At 43.8% G+C, this 24,182-nt stretch overlaps 2 protein-coding genes across 3 annotated transcripts in view; one reads left to right on the plus strand and one right to left on the minus strand.

The window, feature by feature from the left end:
* LOC139379094 (recombination signal binding protein for immunoglobulin kappa J region b) overlaps positions 1 to 5,169 on the plus strand; it is a 90,775-nt gene extending 85,606 nt beyond the window's left edge. For both annotated transcript variants that reach the window (XM_071121900.1, XM_071121899.1), the window contains 3 exons: positions 485 to 640; positions 2,584 to 2,687; positions 3,902 to 5,169. In XM_071121900.1, coding sequence (XP_070978001.1) covers positions 485 to 640; positions 2,584 to 2,687; positions 3,902 to 4,226 — 585 coding nt within the window. In that variant the 3' untranslated portion in view covers positions 4,227 to 5,169. The remainder of the gene's footprint in view (positions 1 to 484; positions 641 to 2,583; positions 2,688 to 3,901) is intronic.
* An 8,839-nt stretch (positions 5,170 to 14,008) lies between these two features.
* On the minus strand, positions 14,009 to 22,257 carry LOC139379484 (cholecystokinin A receptor). The gene is made up of 5 exons (XM_071122301.1): positions 22,131 to 22,257; positions 20,919 to 21,170; positions 15,380 to 15,641; positions 14,931 to 15,058; positions 14,009 to 14,634 (listed from the first exon to the last, which is right to left on the minus strand). Exons 1-5 carry the CDS (start codon positions 22,255 to 22,257, stop codon positions 14,009 to 14,011), a joined length of 1,395 nt encoding a protein of 464 aa, XP_070978402.1.
* Between the last annotated feature and the right edge of the window lie 1,925 nt (positions 22,258 to 24,182).

Raw genomic sequence — 24,182 nt, forward strand, 5'->3', positions numbered from 1 at the left:
GGGTTTGGCCTGGGTAGGCCGTCATTTGTAATTAAGAATTTGTTCTTAACTTACTTGCCCAGTTAAATAAAGGTTAAATAATAATAAAAAAATATATATATATTTTTTTAACATTGTTGATCAGATCCCGCCTGAAAATGGTCGGCATCCCATGTCAGTGCTCTGTGCTGGTCCCCGTTGCTGGATTTATTCACAGTCTTTGTTTTGCTAAGAGGTTATTCTGCCCCTTTGGATTCCATCTTCGATAGATGACGGATTAGAGTGAGAGTTAATATAGCGTTACGGTGATAGGCTCCTTGTGGAGGTGTTATCTCTACATCAGAGATCATCATAGAAACAACTAAACCAAGATTCATAACACACAGCTATGTTCATTTATTTATCGATCTATATCTGAAATATGGTGTGTGTGTGTCTGTGTGTGTGTCTGTGTGTGTGTTTGTGTGTGTGTATGTGTGTGTGTGTCTGTCTGTGTGTCTCCCAGGCCACTCCATGCCCAAAGGAACCAAACAAAGAGATGATCAACGACGGAGCGTCCTGGACAATCATCAGCACCGACAAGGCTGAGTACACCTTCTACGAGGGCATGGGCCCCGTCCACTCGCCTGTCACCCCCGTGCCTGGAGTTGAGAGCTTACAGGTTAGAGAGGGAGCCACACACACACACACACACAGGTTAGAGAGGGACACACACAGATATGCACACACAGGTTAGAGAGGGACACACACACACACACACACACACACACAGGTTAGAGAGGGACACACACAGATATGCACACACAGGTTAGAGAGGGACACACACACACACACACACACACACACACACAGGTTAGAGAGGGACACACACAGATATACACACACACACACACACACACACACACACACACACACACACACACACACACACACACACACACACACAGGTTAGAGAGGGACACACACAGATATGCACACACACACACACACACACACACAGGTTAGAGAGGGACACACACAGGTTAGAGAGGGACACACACAGATATGCACACACAGGTTAGAGAGGGACACACACAGATATGCACGCACACACACACACACACACAGGTTAGAGAGGGACACACACAGATATGCACACACAGGTTAGAGAGGGACACACACAGATATGCACGCACACACAGGTTAGAGAGGGACACACACAGATATGCACGCACACACAGGTTAGAGAGGGACACACACAGATATGCATGCTTACAGGTTAGAGAGGGACACACACACACACACATACACACACACACACACACACACACAGGTTAGAGAGGGACACACACAGATATGCACACACAGGTTAGAGAGGGACACACACACACACACACACACACACACACACACACACACACACACAGGTTAGAGAGGGACACACACAGATATGCACACACACACACACACACACACACACACACACAGGTTAGAGAGGGACACACACAGGTTAGAGAGGGACACACACAGATATGCACACACAGGTTAGAGAGGGACACACACAGATATGCACGCACACACACACACACACACACACACACACACACACAGGTTAGAGAGGGACACACACAGATATGCATGCACACACACACACACACACACACACACACACACACACACACACACACACACACAGGTTAGAGAGGGACACACACAGATATGCATGCACACACAGATTAGAGAGGGACACACACAGATATGCATGCACACACAGGTTAGAGAGGGACACACACAGATATGCACGCACACACAGGTTAGAGAGGGACACACACAGATATGCACGCACACACAGGTTAGAGAGGGACACACACAGATATGCACGCACACACAGGTTAGAGAGGGACACACACAGATATGCACGCACACACAGGTTAGAGAGGGACACACACAGATATGCACGCACACACAGGTTAGAGAGGGACACACACAGATATGCACGCACACACAGGTTAGAGAGGGACACACACAGATATGCACGCACACACAGGTTAGAGAGGGACACACACAGATATCCACACACAGGTTAGAGAGGGACACACACAGATATGCACACACAGGTTAGAGAGGGACACACACAGATATGCACGCACACACAGGTTAGAGAGGGACACACACAGATATGCATGCACACACAGGTTAGAGAGGGACACACACAGATATGCACACACAGGTTAGAGAGGGACACACACAGATATGCACGCACACACAGGTTAGAGAGGGACACACACAGATATGCATGCACACACAGGTTAGAGAGGGACACACACAGATATGCACACACAGGTTAGAGAGGGACACACACAGATATGCACGCACACACAGGTTAGAGAGGGACACACACAGATATGCACGCACACACAGGCCACATCCACACTTCATTCCTATTATAAACAACAATTTGTTCCTCTTGCAGTGCTCCAAACAAACACCCTTTAGTCCCTTTACCAGATTCCATCTCTTCCTCTGTCAACAACACAACAACATTTATGCTTTTGTTGTATTGTGTGTGTGTGTGTGTGTGTGTGTGTGTGTGTGTGTGTGTGTGTGTGTGTGTGTGTGTTTTAGTTAAACGGGGGTGGGGATGTGGCCATGCTGGAGCTGACGGGACAGAACTTCACCTCAAACCTGAGGGTCTGGTTTGGAGACGTGGAGGCAGAGACCATGTACAGGTACTGACACACGCACCTCGCTGCTCCTCTCAACTGTGGCTCAATACGGTGGTGCAAAATTATGTTCAAGTTTGTCCTGCCAACCAGACAGAATACTGTAGCTTGACCAGACAGAATACTGTAGCTTGACCAGACAGAATACTGTAGCTTGACCAGACAGAGTACTGTAGCTTGACCAGACAGAATACTGTAGCTTGACCAGACAGAATACTGTAGCTTGACCAGACAGAGTACTGTAGCTTGACCAGACATAGTACTGTAGCTTGACCAGACATAGTACTGTAGCTTGACCAGACAGAAAGGATTTAGAATCAGAAACACCACTTTATTCTACTAAAGTCAAACTGAAACGGCCTCAAACGATGAATTTGTTGTATCTATGAGATACACCTTTCTGGGGAGAGGGGAAGGGGATGTTCCTACTCAGTCTGACCTTGTTACTCATTATAATCTCTATATGAGTACTAACCAGGGGATAACCCAGACAGATTACAGCCATGCTTTGATCCAAATCAAAGCAATGTTCTGCTAATGAGTACCAACTGAACAAACGTGAATTCAATTTAGGCTCAGATATTTCCATTTTCAAAGCACACCCTTTAGGCTCTGCCAAACATTCTTCAAAAGGTACTGTTTTCCCTTTTTGATGTTGAATTTTCTAGATGAATTAGCGATCCCAGTGTTTATGTCTGCCACCCATGGAGGTAGAGAGAGAGGTCTTTAGATCAGATGAAAGAGCTTCATGGTTTAATCTGTAATAAACGGTAGGTTTCACCCTGGATTTAAAACCCCGCTGGGAGAAGCCGGGTGTGAAACGTTGAGGTTGTTGTCCTCTGCAGAATGGCGTGTAAGTGGCCCTAATGTTGACTGAGAACGCCACGATCCCCATTTGACCCAATTTGTGTGAGATGTGTGTATCGTAGTGAGATTTTACAGGACTGTTTTTGTAGTCGCCAATCATAGACACTATGGAAAACACAACCCTCGCATAGTGCTTGATGGATCCATATTACCAGTGGTGTATACTTGTCATTTGTTCAAATCCTGCTCGAAGGACCATGAAAGACAATACTCAGCCGACGTAGGATCTTTACATGACCGACCTTTCTTTTTGTTTCTTTAGTCAACAGTGAGGTCGGCACACTGTGAGGGATTCAACCCAAATAGCTAGAGTCAAGCCTGTCTGACTCTCTCCTCTCTGCTTGCTGGTGTAGGTGTGCGGAGAGCATGCTGTGCGTGGTTCCCGACATCTCTGCCTTCCGCGAGGGCTGGCGCTGGGTGCGTCAGCCGGTGCAGGTTCCCGTCACGCTGGTGCGAAACGACGGCATCATCTACTCCACCACGCTCACCTTCACCTACACGCCGGAGCCTGGGCCGCGGCCACACTGCAACGCCGCCGGAGCCATCCTACGGGCGGGCAGCGACCGCCTTTTAACGGCTAGCAGCAACAGCGCTAACAACAGCGACGCTAACAACAGCTACGGCCCCAACAACGCAGGAGTCACATCCTCTTCCACGGTTGCAGCCGTGGTGTCCTAACACACACACACACTTATACACACATACACAATATGCCTCGAGAGCAAAATGTACCACCTGGTAAAAAGACTATGAAGTAAACTGACTCTCTAAAAGTGCTGCATATTGATTTGGGATTTCAAAAGAAGCTGAAATTGAAAATTGATCGGACGGAAAAAGGAGGAATTCAAAGATAGTTCCTATGTTAAAAGTTGTCGACCAGCGGAAATAAGAGAAACTGTGCGAACTCCTCGCCGCTGCCCTCTTGTGGTTCATGTCGGTTCATGGTGTTGGAGCTGTGTAATAGGGAGTTCCTATTGGCTCAGCGCGCCAGTGTCTTGAACGGAGACCACAACAACTATACATCCACCACATGTAAAGTACGTTAACTAAAAGGTTGATTTTGTGCGCTCCCCCCCCCCCCCTCCCTCTGTTCATTTTTTCCCCTCTTTTTTTTGTCTCGTTAGTCATCTATGTTACTGTAAAGGGAGGAAATGTATTGTTTTTGGAGGGAGAGCGAGGAGGAGTGGACATAGTGGGGGACACATAAAAATGTCATGACGATGCCATGGTTTTTGTGGACCAAGGATCTTGCATAAGCTTCAGTAAAGGTACATTTTCACTTGTTTTTGTATGAAACCGTATAGTACACTTTTGTTACCAAATAGTTTCTATTCTCTTCCTCCGAGCTTTGGGCTTTTTTTTTATGTTGTCCAAATCCCGACCTGGCATGTGTATTATAGCTACCTTTACTTCTTGTCTCCATCAAATGCCTGCTTCTTTCGGTCTTTTTGACGGAACGTTGAATTTTTGATACTTTTGCTAGTCTTGGGATTTTTTTTGTATTTTTTACCTAACCGATGGTTTGTTTGTGTTAGGGGGTAACCTCAGCGGGCCTCATTTTTGTATTCTCATTGTTTTTTTTTTTTAATGAAGTTTTTAAAAAGAAAAGCTTTAAGCAACGCCTCTGCCTTGCCTGCAATACTCTGTTCGCTACAAGCTACGTTTCCTTTGGAAAGTACAACATGTCTGTACATCACACATGGAGCCATGGTGACGTGAATTCTTCCATTTGATTTCAAATGTTAAAAAAAAAAAAAAAAAACTGGACTTCCAGTTACAAAATAGTTTGTCATTTTCACATTTAATGAGTCTAGTCGTTAAAATGAAATGGTAGCCTTAGTACAGTAATATTATTACAGTCAACTAAAATCATGTCACATATCCAAAGTTGATATCATGTTGCTGTAGAAGTGTCCAGAGACGTCTTCAAATCTGTCAGTATATTGTGTTTCCAGGCCTTGGTGTCTTCCTGTGTATAGTTCTGGTGGCATTTAAAACTTTCGTTGGTTTTTAGAAAACCCGAAAAGACAGACACTTCCAATTTGATGTGGCCTTTACCGCTCACTTAAATGTCAAAGAGTAACATTACTCGTCCAATGACCTGCCCTTTTCATTTACGTAACTAGAACAAATCTGTGTGTGGGGGGTGAATAAAACAATCTGGTCTTATCTCTCTGCTCATTACTAGGTTGAAGATGACAAATGGGATTCTTCGATCCCATAACTCTTTTCAACAATGGGACCCGCTATGCTAGTTAGCAACGGCGCTAGTCCAATTAAGTTGTTTGTTTTCTAACGCCGCCCAATGGAATTATTACGTTGTCCTAACCTGTATATTTTTTCACCTGGACTCGGTACAGGAAGTTGTTTCATTGGACAACATAACCCATAATGCTATCTTTGTGTCACTGCTTCAAAAACACACTGTCAGACATACGACCAGCGTTCTGGGAGATTTGTTGTTAAAACAAACTCTGTTCAGTGTAGAAGTACAACACTTACAGTACCAGTCAAAAGTTTGGACACACCTACTCATTCAAGGGTTTTTCTTAATTTAAAAAAAAAACTGTTTTCTACATTGTAGAATAATAGTGAAGACATCAAAACTATGAAATAACACATGGAATCATGTAGTAACCAAAACAGTATTTTATATTTGAGATTCTTCAAATAGCCACCCTTTGCCTTGATGACAGCTTTGGACACTCTTGGCATTCTCTCAACCAGCTTCACCTGGAATGCTTTTCCAACAGTCTTGAAGGAGTTCCCACATTGGCTGATTTTTCTTCACTCTGCGGTCCAACTCATCCCAAACCATCTCAATTGGGTTGAGGTGGGGTGATTGTGGAGGCCAGGTCATCTGATGCAGCACTCCATCACTCTCCTTCTTGGGTCAAATAGCCATTACACAGCCTGGAGGTGTGTTGGGTCATTGTGCTGTTGAAAAACAAATCATAGTCCCACTAAGCCCAAACCAGATGGGATGGCGTATCGCAGCAGAGACCATCCGTTCACCTACTCTACGTCTCACAAAGACACGGCGGTTGGAACCAAATATCTCAAATTTGAACTCCAGACCAAAGAACAGATTTCCACCGGTCTAATGTCCATTGCTTGTGTTTCTCGGCCCAAGCAAGTCTCTTCTTCTTATTGGTGTCCTTTGGTAGTGGTTTCTTTGCAGCAATTCGACCATGAAGGCCTGATTCACACAGTCTCCTTTGAACAGTTGATGTTGAGATGTGTCTGTTACTTGAACTCTGAGGTGCAATCTGAGGTGCAGTTAATTGCCGGTTTCTGAGGCTGGTAACTCTAATGAACTTCACCTCTGCAGCAGAGGTAACTCTGGGTTTTCATTTCCTGTGTCGATCCTGTTTGATGGTTTTTGCGACTTTCAAAGTTCTTTAAATTTTCTGCGTTGACTGACCTTCATGTCTTAAAGTAATGATGGTCTTTTACCAAATAGTGCTGTCTTCTGTATACCACCCCTAGCCTGTCACAACACAACTGATTGGCTCAAATGCATTAAAAGGGAAAGAAATTCCACAAATTAACTTTTAAGAAGGCACACCTGTTAATTGAAATGCATTCCAGGTGACTACCTCATGAAGCTGGTTGAGAGAATGCTAAGAGTGTGCAAAGCTGTCATCAAGGCAAAGGGTGGATACTTTGAAGAATCTCAAATATATTTTGATTTGTTGAACACTTTTTGGTTACTACATGTGTTTTTTTCATCGTTTTGATGTCTTCACAATTATTCTACAATGTATAAAATAGTTTAAAAAAAAAATGAAAACCTTGAATGAGTAGGTGTTATAACATTTTTGACTGATACTGTATATGTCTACTTCATCACAGCACTCGTGCTTTCTCCGTTTTAGAGACATTGTCTTGCAAGCACTGTGACTCATTTAAAAGCCTTTTAACTAACGTCCTGTGGTTTTTGACCCGAACAAAACAAGTACGTCACCGTCTGAAAGTAGCCAAACCCAGCCAATGTACTTATGGTGATCGAGTCTTCTGTTAACAGTAACAAGGCCTTTCTAGATGTAGGCTGTATCATTGAAGATGTATATTTAGAGAAACGTACAGCAATATTATACAGGTTGTGTCTCTTAAGGTTTGTATGCCTGACCACCTACTTCACCAGCTTGTTTGTGTGTGTGCTCACGATCTGCTGTATAGTCTGTAACAATGGATCGGTGAGCGAAACTCGTTTCAAAGTGTGTTTGTGCGTGTGTACACTGTTCATGTTCAAAACAATCAATGTTCTTGTAAAGATGGACTTTTGGTTGGCCAGGTTGGTTGGCCATCTTCTGATTTTGATCCAAATATATAAAACAAGTGATTATTTCTCTGGCACAATAATATGTGGCTGAAGAAGACGATCAACGCCAATAGTTTGATCACAGTGTGTTACAGTGGGACGATGTGCTCTTCCAGGAAGAACTATGACGCTGAAGCTTGAATATGTTTTTAATTAACAAGTATTACAGGCCTCTCTCGTCATGTACCCATTTAACAGTCAAATCCATTTAATAAAAGGGAACAAAACAGGGCTAAGTTTCCTCTAAAAATACAAACGTAACAGAGGGGATGCTTCTGCCCCCCCCACCACCTCCCACCTGTTTCTTCAGCCATTGATGTTAATGTAAACAGTGTAATATTGATGATATATCTTTTTTATTATTGTGTAAAGTTTCCCCGTTTTTGTTTTATTTTATGTTAAAGAAATAAGGTCATTACTGCCTTTGCTGCCTACTTTGGCGCCGGGAGTCGATTTACAAAAAAGGTCAGTTGCTGTCGCTCCAGTGACAGTTGTTTCATGTTTTTAATTCATTCCAGAATGGGTGCGATCAACCTGAATTGAATAGTTTGCAGCATGGAACCAACATGAGCTTTGTCACCTATCACCTTACTATGGAATTACACAACAACGAGAAAAGCTACTGGCCTTTTCCAAACCCTTTCACTCTATTGTCATGTCAATGAGGTGGTCGCTGAATCTTTTTGGGGGTTTTGCTCGGTGTTTTCATGATGTCAGCTGGGAGAAGTGAGTTTGGGAAACGCCTGCCTAATGCCTGAATCATTCTCCAGTCAGCTGTCTTTCTGCTTTGGGGTTTTTGTTTTTGGATTCTAATATCCCATAACTCTTTTCAACAATGGGACCAGCTATGCTAGTTAGCAACGGCGCTAGTCCAACTAAGTTGTTTGTTTTCATGGCCAAGAAAAGCATCAGTTCTCACGTTTCACTCAACAAGGAGAAGGCAGTTCTCTCTTACGGAGGTGGAATGTTGTTACATGCCTTTTTATAATCTGAACAAACGATTAACCTGGTAACAAAACCTGATGAAATACTCTCTTAACCTTGTGTGAAGCTTTTTGCAAATACTGTGTACATACTGTACTTGCAAGCGGTTTTAATTTTGTCAGTCGTATTGTTTGTTTTCTTCCAAAAGCAGCTGTTTTTTTGGGGGGGGGGGGGTTGGGGGGGTTAATGAGCTCTGAACAACGTATGTATGTAACCTCTAATATGCCAAATGTCTTTTTATAACACAGATTTGTCATGCACTGCTAAACAGGACAGGGCAAGAAGCAGCTTTAAGTAAAGGAACAGCTGTGTGGGAGGAGCCTTTCTCTGACACGCTCTGCCTTGAAATACTCCTCGAGACGATTGGCTGGCTGCATTATGGAGTAGTAATGTGTCCCTCTCCTCTGTGTCTCTCTGTACCTACGTTTTGACTTCACTCTCTCAGCTCTGCACGCTTAACTTCGCTGCAGTCCCATTTCTTATATTGTCCCCCTCGCGCATCCTTTCACACACGCTCTGTCTCCATCTCTCTCTCTCTGTCTCCGTGTGTAATGTTTCATTAATGGTAAACAGAGGTGTCAGCCAGTGGTAGTATACTCAGCGATCGAAGGGTTTGCTGACGGTAGAAATCTGTGCAGTTTGTAACATTTTTAGCAATAACGTGAAACAAGGGGACTGTTTTTTTGATAACATTATGATTGGCTGTTTTGTTTTTTGTACATATTGAAATTCCATGTCATTTAAAGGAAGAAAAACAAGAAAAAAGTTGCTATATTGGCATATAAAAAAAAACAAACACAAGAAATAAAAAAGTGACAATTATGTGTGAAATGAACTGTCTTTATATGTATTTTACATTGGAGGACATGAAGGACTTAAAGTATACATAAACATGGTAACAGCCTTGTAGGGGGCTGACATTGCACTGCGAATAGACTGAATAGTCCATCTTTGATGCAACTCTACCTTCAGTTCAGAGGTTACCCACTGGGCACAAACTGGTTAAATCAACGTTGTTTCAATGTAAGTGGTCACCGTATTGTGACGTGGAATCTACACCAAATATGGAAAAGTATGTGAACACCCCTTTTGCTAACAGGTGTACAAAATCGAGCACACGGACATGCAATCTCCATTGACAAACATTAGCAGTAGAGTGGTTTTACTGAAGGGCTCAGTGACTTTTCAACGTGGCACCGTCATAGGATGCCACCTTTCCAACAAGTCAGTTCGTCAAACCTCTGCCCTGCTAGAGCTGCCCCGGTCAACTGTAATTGCTCTTATTGAGAAGTGGAAACGTCTAGGAGCAACAACGGAAGTGGTAGGCCACACAAGCTCACAGAACGGGAGTGCTGAAGCACGTGGCGCGTCTGTCCTCTGTTGTAACCCTCACTACCGAGTGCCAAACTGCCTATGGAAGAAACATCAGCGGTGGAAACACCTTTCACCGTCTGGCAGCCCAATGGACGAATCTGGGCTTGGCTAATGCCAGGAGAACACTACCTGCCCCAATGCATAGTGTCAACTGTAAAGTTTAGTGGAGGATGAATAATGGTCTGGGGCTGATTTTCATGGTTCGGGCTAGGCTCCTTTCAGTTCCAGTGAAGAGAAATATTAACGCTACAGCATACAATGACATTCTAGACAATTCTGTGCTTCCAACTTTGTGGCAATGGTTTGGGGAAGGCCCTTTCCTGTTTCAGCATGACAATTCCCCCTGTGCACAAAGTGAGGTCCATACAGAAACGGTTTGTTGAGATCGCTGTGGAAGAACTTGACTGGCCTGCACAGAGCCCTGACCACAACCCCATCGAACACCTTTGGGATGAATTGGAACGGCAACTGCGAGTCAGGCCTAATCGCCCAACACCAGTGTCCGACCTCACTAATGTTCTTATGGCTGAATGGAAGCAAGTCCCCGCAGAAATGTTCCAACATCTAGCGGGAAGCTGTCCCAGAAGAGTGGAGGCTGATATTGTGGCAAAAGGGGGACCAACTCCATATTAATCACCATGATTTTGGCATTAAATGTTTTACTGTAAAGTTGCAACCACAGGATTATGTCATCATGGTAACCAATTTTCAACATAGACCAACCTTGTATAAAATATGTTCAAGGTAATATCCACTATCAGCAAAAAGCAATAGTCTGGGCAGCACCTCCTACTGGAGAGCTGGGGCCATCTACAGCACCTCCTACTGGAGAGCTGGGGCCGTCTACAGCTATCCCTTCGGTCTCCCATCCAGGGTTTTAACCAAGCTCAGCTTGGATATTAGTCACTGACTATTACCAAATGTGCTATTATGAGAATGATTGTTGAGAAATGTCCACTCAATAGGTTCACTGTTGCTATCGAAGTCATTCCAAAGGGTCGGTTCCACCACAAGCTCACAATCAATGGGAGTGATAGGGGCATGCGAGAAGAAAAAACATAAAACCAAATAGGTTGATTTCAGGTGATTTTGATTTGTTGGGGGTTTGTTTTTACATGCTCATGCTCTCATCAACCCCATTGATTGTTAGCTTGTGGTGGTTAAGGTTAGCTGAAGTTTGTAGTGGCTGTTTAAAACGAGCTGATCCATGGAATACTGTTTCTCTTGGGCCACAGACTCCTTTCAGGGTGAGGAACCATTTAAAATCAAGTTGTAAAATAGTGGACTACTCCTTCAAAGACTTTTATCAAATCAAAACTGTATTTAATGTGCATTTAAAGTGTATTTGATTTGGTCCTGGTCTTTAAGTTAGATTTTTGGTCCAAATGGAGTCGTGAATCCAACATGTTCATTATTAATTTGTAGACAAACTCTAACTAAAGCAAGACTCAGTAGCAAAGATGGATGCATCTCCTTCAAATGTTGATATTTGGTTGCGTTGACAACCAAACATAATTCAATATCACTTTTGCTATACTGTAAACAGCCTAATGTTAAGGTTATCCTACAAACTAATGTAACAGAATTTATTCAACCGTGAAATGAGTAACGCATCAGTGGCCGCTTTTGAGGTTACTGTAACATTTAAACATCTAATGTAATCAGAAAGCCTGCAGGTTCAGGGTCACAGGTCTGTGGACATCGTCACAATTGCTATAGTCAGCACAGAATCTCAAACGGCATTCATTATTTGCACCATGTAGTATAATGTAATCTCAACTGCAATCCAGGTCACTTGGTTGTGCTGTTAGATAAGGCGTTATCACTGTGCTTCAAGTTGTTTTTATAAATCAACAAAATGTCTGACATTGGTATTCCCGTTTGAACTTTGTTGTGGTTGAAAGCGCAGTGAAAACACATTTATGTGACAACTATACCAAAAATCAGACATTCATTTGAATTTGGTTGTGCTTTAGATGGTGCTTTTAGCATAGTGATAGCCAAAAGTTTGGGAATTCAACAATGTGTTGTCTTTTTGAGTGGGTTGAATATAGGAATCTCATTGATCCAACGTATCTATTAAACATATTACCCAATTCTCCACATTGAAATGACGTGGTGTGTTTATGCTTCTCAGAAGCCTCATGTCGAAGAAGACCACACTGGCCCTCCCAGTGTAATCCATCAGCACTCCAGAAGCCTCACGTCGAAGAAGACCACACTGGCCCTCCCAGTGTAATCCATCAGCACACCAGAAGCCTCACGTCGAAGAAGACCACACTGGCCCTCCCAGTGCAATCCATCAGCACATCTCTCTGCTGTAGATTTGAAAGCCCCCCCCCCCCCCCCCCCCCAAGACACCAGCAAGTAGCATAGCAGAGCAGAAATGCATTCTGACATTCTCATACAACACTACAGACTTTTAATATTTAATTTCCTTTTTTGGGGGGGGTAATGCATCCCATGCACTTTACAGAACAATTTCCCTTCGAGAGCAACACTAAAAATCCTCTAATTAACAGTGACATGACGATACAATACAACAAAGAGGAGAAAACAACACAATTTGCTACATTTGTGCTGCAGTGTATTTAACAACCCAAGTCAACAGAGACCAGGTGTGATATGCTTGACAGGTAATGCTGGGAAAGGTCCTTTTGAAGTAGTGGGACAGACCAGGTGCACAGAATCCCACACCACGATAAGGCCACAGTCGTGTCACTTACAATAAATAGTACACTAGGTACAACGATAAAAGATGACTGAGTCAAGGACAAGAAAACAGCTTTTTTTTTTGTTGTGCGCCCACGAGGATGACACTATGCTACAAGGCTAGGAATGCGTTTCAGAGCATGACAAGGCCAGGGATGGTAACAATTATGGTAACAATTATTTACACGTATGGGCATATTTGTGTGTCACACTGCCTGTAAAAAGGAGTCCGAGGTATGGGAAGTTATTAATGTCTTGGGGAACGTGGTGTCGTCATTGGGCTGTGGCTTGTGCCTTTCAAGTCCCTGACAAGAATGTGTACAGAGAGAATATTATGCAGAGAGGGGAGAAAACACACACACAGGGACACACACACACAAGGGGTCAGCCAGGGTTCATCTGCTCAACATGCTCATGGAGATATTACATGGCTCTGAAAAAGCTGCTTGGACGTTCCTCTGGGATCATCTGGTCAACATCAAACCAAGACAACTAGGGTGCTGCTTTTCCCCGTGGGTGATTCAGGAGAGGAGGAGGGGTTTACGTGAAGAGACACCGTGACGATTGTACACATCATGGGTGTTTGAGGTGAATGTCTGTGTGGAGGAACAGCATTGGATGTTAACCTCGTGGCTGTAGACATAAACTAGCCATGTTTTCTCACGGTCCCTATTAAAGAAGCATTTAGGTTCCTGTACGTCATAAAGAGTTTTATATCACGTGCCACCGTTCCTCAGTCCATGTAGTTTGTTTACCGATACTTATTTAAATTCATAACCTTCTCCTTGTTGAAAACCTTGGCTGATTATTCCATTTCTCCATTTCATGTAGTCAACATGCCATCGTTTGATTGTCCTTTCTTTGTAATGACACCAAGTATATCATCAACCTATTGTCTGAGATGTCCACTTTCACAAGTATGGTGACTTTAAAAGTTGAAAGCAGGCATGCATGACCTCATCAGAGACCGAAAGCTCAATGTACAGTGTGTGTGTGTGAGGGGAGGGGGGGGGGGTGCTGCATGACCACTTACTCATTCTGATTGGTCAATGATGGAGAAAGGAAGCTAAGCCTGGGCGGAGCCACGGATACTACTGTATGTGAAGTGCGTGTTATTACCACTCTGCGGCGTGTGCCCATTCTCCTCTCTGCTCCTCATCCCTCCTCTTCCTCCCCCTCTCCCCGCCCCCATCCTACTCCCAGCCCCCCTCCCGACTCCACCGGCCTTGGGGCTGCTACAGCAGGTGAAGGTGGACAGAATCCCTTGGCGGAAACGCTTATTCATGAAACAGTATATAATGGGGTTGACACAGGCGGAGGTGTACGACAACAGGTGGATGAAGGATATCGGCGCCCCCGAGAGGAGCTTGTCGGCAGAACGGCGGTCGAAGGCCCGCCAGGCGTTAACGGCGAACACGGGCGTCCAGCATAGGAAGAAGAGACAGACGATGACCAGGAGCATGCGAATCACACGCTTCTTAGCCATCAGGTTGCAGGTGGAGCTGTTGCTGCACACACGGCTCAGCTTGGACTTGTTGCTGTCCACGTTGTCTCTGCTGTTGACGGTCACGTTAGGGCTAGGGGTCGAGGGAGGGCTCTGGAGGTGGGCAAGCTCGCCCTTCTTCTTGGCGGGCTGAAGGTAGCAGCCGTCGTTGTCGCCGGGTTTGATGCTGCCGGTGCTGCACTCTCTCTCTGTGACAGATCATAACATCAGATGTGAATACAAAATTAACTTAAACTAAAGTTGTTTTCTCTAAATAAAAATGATAGGTGATAGAAAGGGATCTAATAAAGATACGGACATCATCTCTGTGATAGATCAGAAAAATAAGACATGAATAATGACTGATCCTGTGCAAATTAGATTTACCAAAGATTAGCCAATGGTAAACAATGACCAATAAGGATGCCACCAAATTGATATGGCATGATAATAATCGCCAGAGCTGGACATTTTCAAGAGGTCTTTTGAGGTTTTGTATACGTACCTCTGCTGGACTTCCTGTTGGCCATCTCAAACTTGATGCCCCTGTAGAGCTCCAGGGAGATGAGGCCATAGGCTGTCATCATCATGATCCCAGGAACCAGGAAGAGCAGCAGCAGCAGGGACACATACCTGTAAGGAAGAAGGCTCGATGGTGTCACCGGGTTGGTCGAAAGCAAGTGCCCATTCAGCATGCATCAAAGTGATTTGACCTGACCAAGAACTGATCTCTGAGCTCAGTGATGATCTACCTCATCATTGTTAAGTATCTATCATCTAACAGACCAACAAATCAGTGAATTTGATACTTCCCCCTTAAATTAATAGACATGAATAGCCCATTTCATCTTTTGCACAGACCGTTCCATTATTTACAGTGAAAATCACCTAGCAGTTGAAACCCCTCTTTGTGATGGCACCCGTCTACCAAAATGAAACTATCTATCCTCTCACCAGGACTGCTGGATGACATCACTGGGCCATACCAGGCGGCACATGTTGCCCGTGCTGTTGTTGACCCGGGTGAAGGGCACCAGGGTACTGGAGATGGGGTAGGGCAGCATGAACAGGAAGCTCACCACCCAGGTGGCAGAGATGACCTTGGCAGCGTGGGACTTGGTTTGCCAGGTCCGGGAGGTCAGGGGGTTGCAGATGGCACTGTAGCGCTCCAGGGAAATGGCCACCAGGTTGAAGGTGGAGACGCTCACCGAGATCCCTGGAGAGATGACGACGGTTAGCGGTCCACAGTTTTGTACCACAGGACTGAGTATACAATCTGATGAATAGATCGATAACAGACAAGACTGTAGGCTACACTAGCATATGTGATTTTGTACGTCTGTGATTAAACCAAGCTCATTAGGCATTTATAAGTTACATTTTTTAAAATATAATTCATTTAAAAGTCCAAAAATGAAGATAGCAATCGCAGATTGTCCCTTTTAAACCTTGTACAATGGCTAATGTAATACTGTACACACAGCATGTGGGATTGACACTGTCTACTGTAATACTTGGAATAGCTGGCCTGACACGTTCACGGCTAGTCACTTTGTACTTTACGAGCGTTTAGGGACAGAGGTAAGTTCCAGCACTTGTGGATGATCAACAACCCCATCCGTTAACCGGTGGATGTTACAAAACTCACAAAACAACAAACAACGGCACCTATAAATACATGCACGTTACCTTGGTTACACACCGTGACAGATGAGGTAATCATAGCTACTGACATGGCCGGGATCTCACCGCACAGACCCAAGTCAAGAACAAACAGATCAGGGAGGCTGTGAACTATCTGACTACAAAGAAACACCACGGTGGAACATTTCCCAAAGACAATGAATAATACAACTGTAACCCAGCTGAAAGAAATGCATGTAGATAGGATGTATCCAGGGGATATATATCCATGTCATATCCAGGGGATATATCCATGCTATATCCAGGGGACATGTATCCATGTCATATCCAGGGGATATATCCATGTCATATCCAGGGGACATATCCATGTCATATCCAGGGGATATATATCCATGTCATATCCAGGGGATATATATCCATGCTATATCCAGGGGATATATATCCATGCTATATCCAGGGGATATATATCCATGTCATATCCAGGGGATATATATCCATGTCATATCCATGTCATATCCAGGGGATATATATCCATGTCATATCCAGGGGATATATCCATGCTATATCCAGTGAGGAAATATGGCTGAAAAGGATTTGAACTACAAGGGCACTTGAAATTTCAGCTATGCTGTATCCAGGACCTGTATCCAGACATAACAAATATCAATAGAATGTGTTTGAACAGGTTACGAAGCATGAGAACGGTACAGCCTCGACTGTAAAGAATGTAGAGAATGGATTCTCAACTACGTAGACGTTGATATATCTGTGGCTGAGAGTTTCAAGTCATTGAGACACTTGTGAACAACAACAGATCCCTTTTGTACCCTGTTCTTCTTCCTCATCTTCTTCTCTTCTCTCTTCTTCTCTCTTCTTCTCTTCTCTCTTCTTCTCTCTTCTTCTCTCTTCTCTTTTCTTCTCTTTTCTTCTCTCTTCTTCCCTCTTCTTCTCTCTTCTTCTCTCTTCTTCTCTTCTCTCTTCTTCTCTCTTCTTCTCTCTTCTTCTCTCTTCTTCTCTTGTGACCTGGACCTTTCAGCTCAGAGTAAATGGCAGTGATGTAATGTACTTAAGTCAAAATATTTTCAAGTTCAACTTAAGTCATTTTTGGGGGGTTATCTGTACATTACTTTACTATTTATATTTTTGACAACTTTTACTTTTACTTCACTCTACATTCCTAAAGAAAATAATGCACTTTTTACTCCATACAATTTCCCTGACACCCAAAAGTACTTGTTACATTTTAAATGCTTAGCAGGACAGGAAAATGGTCCAGTCACGCACTTATCAAGAGAACATACCTGGTCATCCCTACTGCCTCTGATCTGGTGGACTCACTAAACAGAGAACATACCTGTTCATCCCTACTGCCTCTGATCTGGTGGACTCACTAAACAGAGAACATACCTGGTTATCCCTACTGCCTCTGATCTGGTGGACTCACTAAACAGAGAACAAACCTGGTCATCCCTACTGCCTCTGATCTGGTGGACTCACTAAACAGAGAACATACCTGGTCATCCCTGCTGCCTCTGATCTGGTGGACTCACTAAACAGAGAACATACCTGGTCATCCCTACTGCCTCCGATCTGGTGGACTCACTAAACAGAGAACATACCTGGTCATCCCTACTGCCTCCGATCTGGTGGACTCACTAAACAGAGAACATACGTGGTCATCCCTACTGCCTCTGATCTGGTGGACTCACTAAACAGAGAACATCCCTGGTCATCCCTACTGCCTCTGATCTGGTGGACTCACTAAACAGAGAACATACGTGGTCATCCCTACTGCCTCTGATCTGGTGGACTCACTAAACACGCATGCTTTGTTTTTAAATTATGTCTAAGTGTTGAGTGTGCCACAGGGCTATCCGTACATTAAGATACCAAGAAAACGGTATAGTCTGGTTTGCTTAATATAACGAATTTGAAATAATTTTGATACTTAAGTATATTTTAGCAATTACATTTACTTTTGATACTTAAGTATATTTAAAACCAAATACTTCTAGACTTTTACTCAAGTAGTATTCACTTTTACTTTTACTCAAGTATGACAGCTGGGTACTTTTTACACCACTGGTAAATGGCTCCTTAAATCAGGAGACGTGCCAGTACATTTACAGTCCCAGTGGAGGAGAGGCGATGTGGGAACGCGGCCACGGCTAATAGCCCCAGTGGAGGAGAGGCGATGTGGGATTGCAGCCACGGCTAATAGCCCCAGTGGAGGAGAGGCGATGTGGGAACGCAGCCACGGCTAACAGCCCCAGTGGAGGAGAGGCGATGTGGGAACGCAGCCACGGCTAATAGCCATCAGATTGCTTTATTTGGTGTCTCTTCACACCAGGCACCAGGTCAGAGACACAATTGAGGCTTTAATGGCTTCTGGGATTTGCTTCTCTATTGATTTTCTATCATCAGGCCAATTTAATCGCCCCCAGTGAGTGGTTGGAACCTTCCTATGTGGACAGAACCTACTGTACTCTCTTCCCTTACCTGATCCCTTGAAGTGAGTGGCATCGGTGTAGAAGACAATAATAAGGTCAGACCACGCATGGGGCAGCAAGTTGCCCAGTGGTTAGCATGTTGGGCCAGTAACCGAAAGGTTGCTGGATCGAATACCCGAGCTGACAAGGTAAGAATCTGTTGTTCTGCCCCTGAACAAGGCAGTTAACCCACTGTTCCCCCGGTAGGCCATTATTATAAATACGAATTTGTTCTTAACTGACCTTGTTAAATAAAGGTAAAATTAAAAAACATCTGACCCTACTGATTGTGTACAATACAATACCTTAACTATGCAACACTTGCAGAAGCTCGAGCACCTTCTATTGCAGTACCACACAAATCCCAACAAACAAACCCATTACAGTTTGTGAATATGTAACCAGGGCCCATATCCACAAAGCATCTCAGATTATACACTGCTCAACAAAAATAAAAGGAACACTAAAATAACACATCCTAGATCTGAATGAATGAAATATTCTTATTAAATACTTTTTTCTTTACATAGTTGAATGTGCTGACAACAAAATCACACAAAAATTCTCAATGGAAATCAAATTTATCAACCCATGGAGGTCTGGATTTGGAGTCACACTCAAAATTAAAGTGGAAAACCACACTACAGGCTGATCCAACTTTGATGTAATGTCCTTAAAACAAGTCAAAATGAGGCTCAGTAGTGTGTGTGGCCTCCACGTGCCTGTATGACCTCCCTACAACGCCTGGGCATGCTCCTGATGAGGTGGCGGATGGTCTCCTGAGGGATCTCCTCCCAGACCTGGACTAAAGCATCCGCCAACTCCTGGACAGTCTGTGGTGCAACGTGGCGTTGGTGGATGGAGCGAGACATGATGTCCCAGATGTGCTCAATTGGATTCAGGTCTGGGGAACGGAAGGGCCAGTCCATAGCATCAATGCCTTCCTCTTGCAGGAACTGCTGACACACTCCAGCCACATGAGGTCTAGCATTGTCTTGCATTAGGAGGAACCCAGGGCCAACCGCACCAGCATATGGTCTATGGATCTCATCTCGGTACCTAATGTCAGTCAGGCTACCTCTGGCGAGCACATGGAGGGGTGTGCGGCCCCCCAAAGAAATGCCACCCCACACCATGACTGACCCACCGCCAAACCGGTCATGCTGGAGGATGTTGCAGGCAGCAGAACGTTCTCCACGGCATCTCCAGACTGTCACATCTGTCACATGTGCTCAGTGTGAACCTGCTTTCATCTGTGAAGAGCACAGGGTGCCAGTGGCGAATTTGCCAATCTTGGTGTTCTCTGGCAAATGCCAAACGTCCTGCACGGTGTTGGGCTGTAAGCACAACCCCCACCTGTGGACGTCGGGCCCTCATACCACCCTCATGGAGTCTGTTTCTGACCGTTTGAGCAGACACATGCACATTTGTGGCCTGCTGGAGGTCATTTTGCAGGGCTCTGGCAGTGCTCCTTCTGCTCCTCCTTGCACAAAGGCGGAGGTAGCGGTCCTACTGCTGGGTTGTTGCCCTCCTACGGCCTCCTCCACGTCTCCTGATGTACTGGCCTGTCTCCTGGTAGCGCCTCCATGCTCTGGACACTACGCTGACAGACACAGCAAACCTTCTTGCCACATCTCGCATTGATGTGCCATCCTGGATGAGCTGCACTACCTGAGCCACTTGTGTGGGTTGTAGACTCCGTCTCATGCTACCACTAGAGTGAAAGCACCGCCAGCATTCAAAAGTGACCAAAACATCACCCAGGAAGCATAGGAACTGAGAAGTGGTCTGTGGTCACCACCTGCAGAACCACTCCTTTATTGGGGGTGTCTTACTAATTGCCAATGATTTCCACCTGTTGTCTATTCCATTTGCACAACAGCATGTGGAATTTATTGTCAATCAGTGTTGCTTCCTAAGTGGACAGTTTGATTTCACAGAAGTGTGATTGACTTGGAGTTACAATGTGTTGTTTAAGTGTTCCCTTTATTTTTTTGAGCAGTGTATAATGAATTAGATTATATGGACAGATCCTAGATCATCACTCCAACTATGAGACGCTTTGTGAATACGGGCCCAGGTCAGAACCTGTGTACGTACAGTGCTTCCACAGGACTCACCAATGAAGTACATGGCCACGACTTTGTTTCTCAGGGACCATATCGGCACCAGGGTCGTGACCTGTGTACAGTAAACTCACCCATGAAGTACATGGCCACAACTTTGTTTCTCAGGGACCATATCGGCACCAGGGTCGTGACCTGTGTACAGTAAACTCACCCATGAAGTACATGGCCACAACTTTGTTTCTCAGGGACCATATCGGCACCAGGGTCGTGACCTGTGTACAGTAAACTCACCCATGAAGTACATGGCCACCTTGCAGATGCCCGAGCCAAACACAAAGTCCCTCATGAGGTTGGGGATGAGGGTGAAGGGCATGCAGAAGAGGCAGAGCATCAGGTCGCTGGCGGCCAGGGAGAGCAGGAACAGGTTGGTGACGGTGCGCATGCGGCGGTTTCTCACCAGCACGGCGATGATCAGGCTGTTACCCAGCACGCTGACCAGGAAGATGAGGCTATAGAGGAAGATACGTACCGTCTGATTCAAATCTATACAGAGGAGAGACAAATGGTCAGCATTATTGTTGTGATAATTGTCTTTATCGTCATTATTATTATCATAAACATCCTTTATCTTAATAATAATCAACATCATTATCATCCCGAAATTGTTACGGTCATTTTTATCATCATGATCATTATCATTACTTTCAAATAATCAATCCATTAAGTCTGTCTGTTTTCAATGACATAGCCCTTGTGTGAAGAGGTTGACGTTCATTTAAGTGTATCCTAATTCGATTGTAAAATATTTTTGTTGTGCATTACTCATCCGGGTTATTTTAGAGCATTAATGAAGGCAAGCTGGAATTCAGTAGGAGTCCGTTCTGATTGGTCGCATCACTCAGGGGAACAGTGTGTGCATATGTGGGGCTTGAATTAGTAACATTAAATTCAACATGTTCTGTCCCTTATTTAATATTTTAAAGATTATAGATCTATATTATACATATCAGCTCAATTGCAATGGGAATTCAGAGATAATTTCCATCAATGTAACACTCAGACCATTTTGACTTAAGCAAATAGGCAAATACTTGTTGACCTGGTCTTAATTTACATTAAAAAAAACAAAATGATATTCAGTCCTAGGGCACTCCATCCAAGCAGAGGAGCAGAAAGAACGCATGCTACTTCAACCGGCGTAAAGCGCACTGGCCCTGCTTGGGGGTGTCCAGAGGGTCGCTCTCCCATGTGCAGTTGAGCAAAAATCCCAAAATATGACTAACAGTTTAAAATATGTATTATTTGAGAAACAACGCATTTTCACAATCAAAAAACAAATGGCCCAACGTGTGTGAAACAGTCTGTTATGATCTCGAAACAAAACAGTTTTTTGACTTTTCATCAATATCTCCACTAAAATGTTTTATTTAGATTTAAAACATACTACAATTAGACATTGACTTTTTGTTCATTTAATTTATGATTATCAATAGGATTGGTTACCTTTCGGTTCCGGAGGGGTCTCGCTTTCATCTTCACACTCTGAGACATTCTTGATTCCAAAGTCACATAATATCTTATAAAGATTAGTTGAGTTTATGAGCATATCATGCAAGGTAAATGGTTCCATTTTTGTTGTTCTATCTTATTTTTTTTCTAGTGCATAAATGGATATTATAGGCTCTATGTAAAGGAACCCATTCGGTTCATCCTTCGCAGTCTAAGACGATGGCAAACTTGACATTATAATGCCAGCAAATCACACTTCCCACATGTCATGTTCATATTCTCCAGGGAAAAGTCTTAAAAGAGCCTCGAACTGAAGATGCCGCATTCAAAGAAGTTTTGCATGACTCCATTTATGTTTGATATAAGATAATGATCCAGTTTTCAACGAAATCTACAAGTAATAGAGTCAGTGAGCAAAAATGATTGAAGTCAAGCGTCTGCTGCATGCGGGCTGTTGCGCTCCCTCTCGCGCTTCAATGTTGATATGAGAAACACAGTAGAAGAGCTGTGGACAGAGAGACTCTCTGCTCTTGGAAGAGACCCCGCCTCTCGAGCCCATGGTCATGCAAGGTGCAACAGCCTTTTCAAATGGACATTTGTGTCACTCCTACTGTGATTTTTCCCGTCTGTTGCAAAAGTAAACGTATTACTGACAATATTTCAACAAAACTAAAATAGTTTTAGATTTGTTATCTGAACAACAACATAAAAACGATTATATGCAGGATCTGCGAGGTATAACAATGTCAGAGACCATTTCCTCCCGTAATTGGTTGTTCACATGAGAGATAATAAGCAGTCGTTATAGGAGAGGACTGGACAGAGGCTCACCTGATGATGGCAATCCATCAACATGCCTTAACACCACATGCATGTTTTGCATTTCAAAAATCTCCCCTCAGTAATTATATCACGTTAACTATAGTTAGACCTAAGATGCATATCATACTCCAACAATGGTCTTTCTCAACCCTCAGCCATGGTCGCCTATAGTCTATATATGATGGACACCCACAAACTTTTAAACTGATTTTTTACCTTTGGATGTGGAGTCCCAGCAGAGTCATGGGGTACATGTAGCAGGTCATTGTTGTTGTAAGCTTGGCTTACTCAAATGACTCCACCATTTATAGGCTAAGTAATGCTATGGTAGTGAGATGTTGTTGGATACAGCACCACCAAAACATAGATCATCTAGAACATGGGAGTCCAAACAATGTCTGATCCATAGAGATATACCATGTCCTACAGTATATACACTACCAGTCAAAAGTTTGGACACACCTACTCATTCAAGGGTTTTTCTTTATTTTTACTATTTTCTACATTGTAGAATAATAGTGAAGACATCAACACTATGAAATAGCACATACAGTGCCTTGCGAAAGTATTCGGCCCCCTTGAACTTTGTGACCTTTTGCCACATTTCAGGCTTCAAACATAAAGATATAAAACTGTATTTTTTTGTGAAGAATCAACAACAAGTGGGACACAATCATGAAGTGGAACGACATTTATTGGATATTTCAAACTTTTTTAACAAATCAAAAACTGAAAAATTGGGCGTGCAAAATTATTCAGCCCCCTTAAGTTAATACTTTGTAGCGCCACCTTTTGCTGCGATTACAGCTGTAAGTCGCTTGGGGTATGTCTCTATCAGTTTTGCACATCGAGAGACTGAAATTTTTTCCCATTCCTCCTTGCAAAACAGCTCGAGCTCAGTGAGGTTGGATGGAGAGCATTTGTGAACAGCAGTTTTCAGTTCTTTCCACAGATTCTCGATTGGATTCAGGTCTGGACTTTGACTTGGCCATTCTAACACCTGGATATGTTTATTTTTGAACCATTCCATTGTAGATTTTGCTTTATGTTTTGGATCATTGTCTTGTTGGAAGACAAATCTCCGTCCCAGTCTCAGGTCTTTTGCAGACTCCATCAGGTTTTCTTCCAGAATGGTCCTGTATTTGGCTCCATATCTGTCACGCCCTGGTCTAAGTATTTTGTGTTTATCTTCATTTATTTGGTCAGGCCAGGGTGTGGCATGGG

Source organism: Oncorhynchus clarkii, chromosome 21 (genome assembly GCF_045791955.1).
Source record: "Oncorhynchus clarkii lewisi isolate Uvic-CL-2024 chromosome 21, UVic_Ocla_1.0, whole genome shotgun sequence".
Lineage (NCBI taxonomy): Eukaryota > Metazoa > Chordata > Actinopteri > Salmoniformes > Salmonidae > Oncorhynchus > Oncorhynchus clarkii.

Excerpts from the sequence above, each read along its gene's own strand:
- LOC139379484 (XM_071122301.1), bottom strand. The coding sequence starts at position 22,257 with ATGGAACCATTTACCTTGCATGATATGCTCATAAACTCAACTAATCTT. Across the intron at positions 21,171-22,130 it reads GACCCCTCCGGAACCGAAAG|ATTTGAATCAGACGGTACGT; the intron begins GTAACCAATCCT and ends TCCTCTGTATAG. Across the intron at positions 14,635-14,930 it reads CAACAGGAAGTCCAGCAGAG|AGAGAGAGTGCAGCACCGGC; the intron begins GTACGTATACAA and ends GATCTGTCACAG.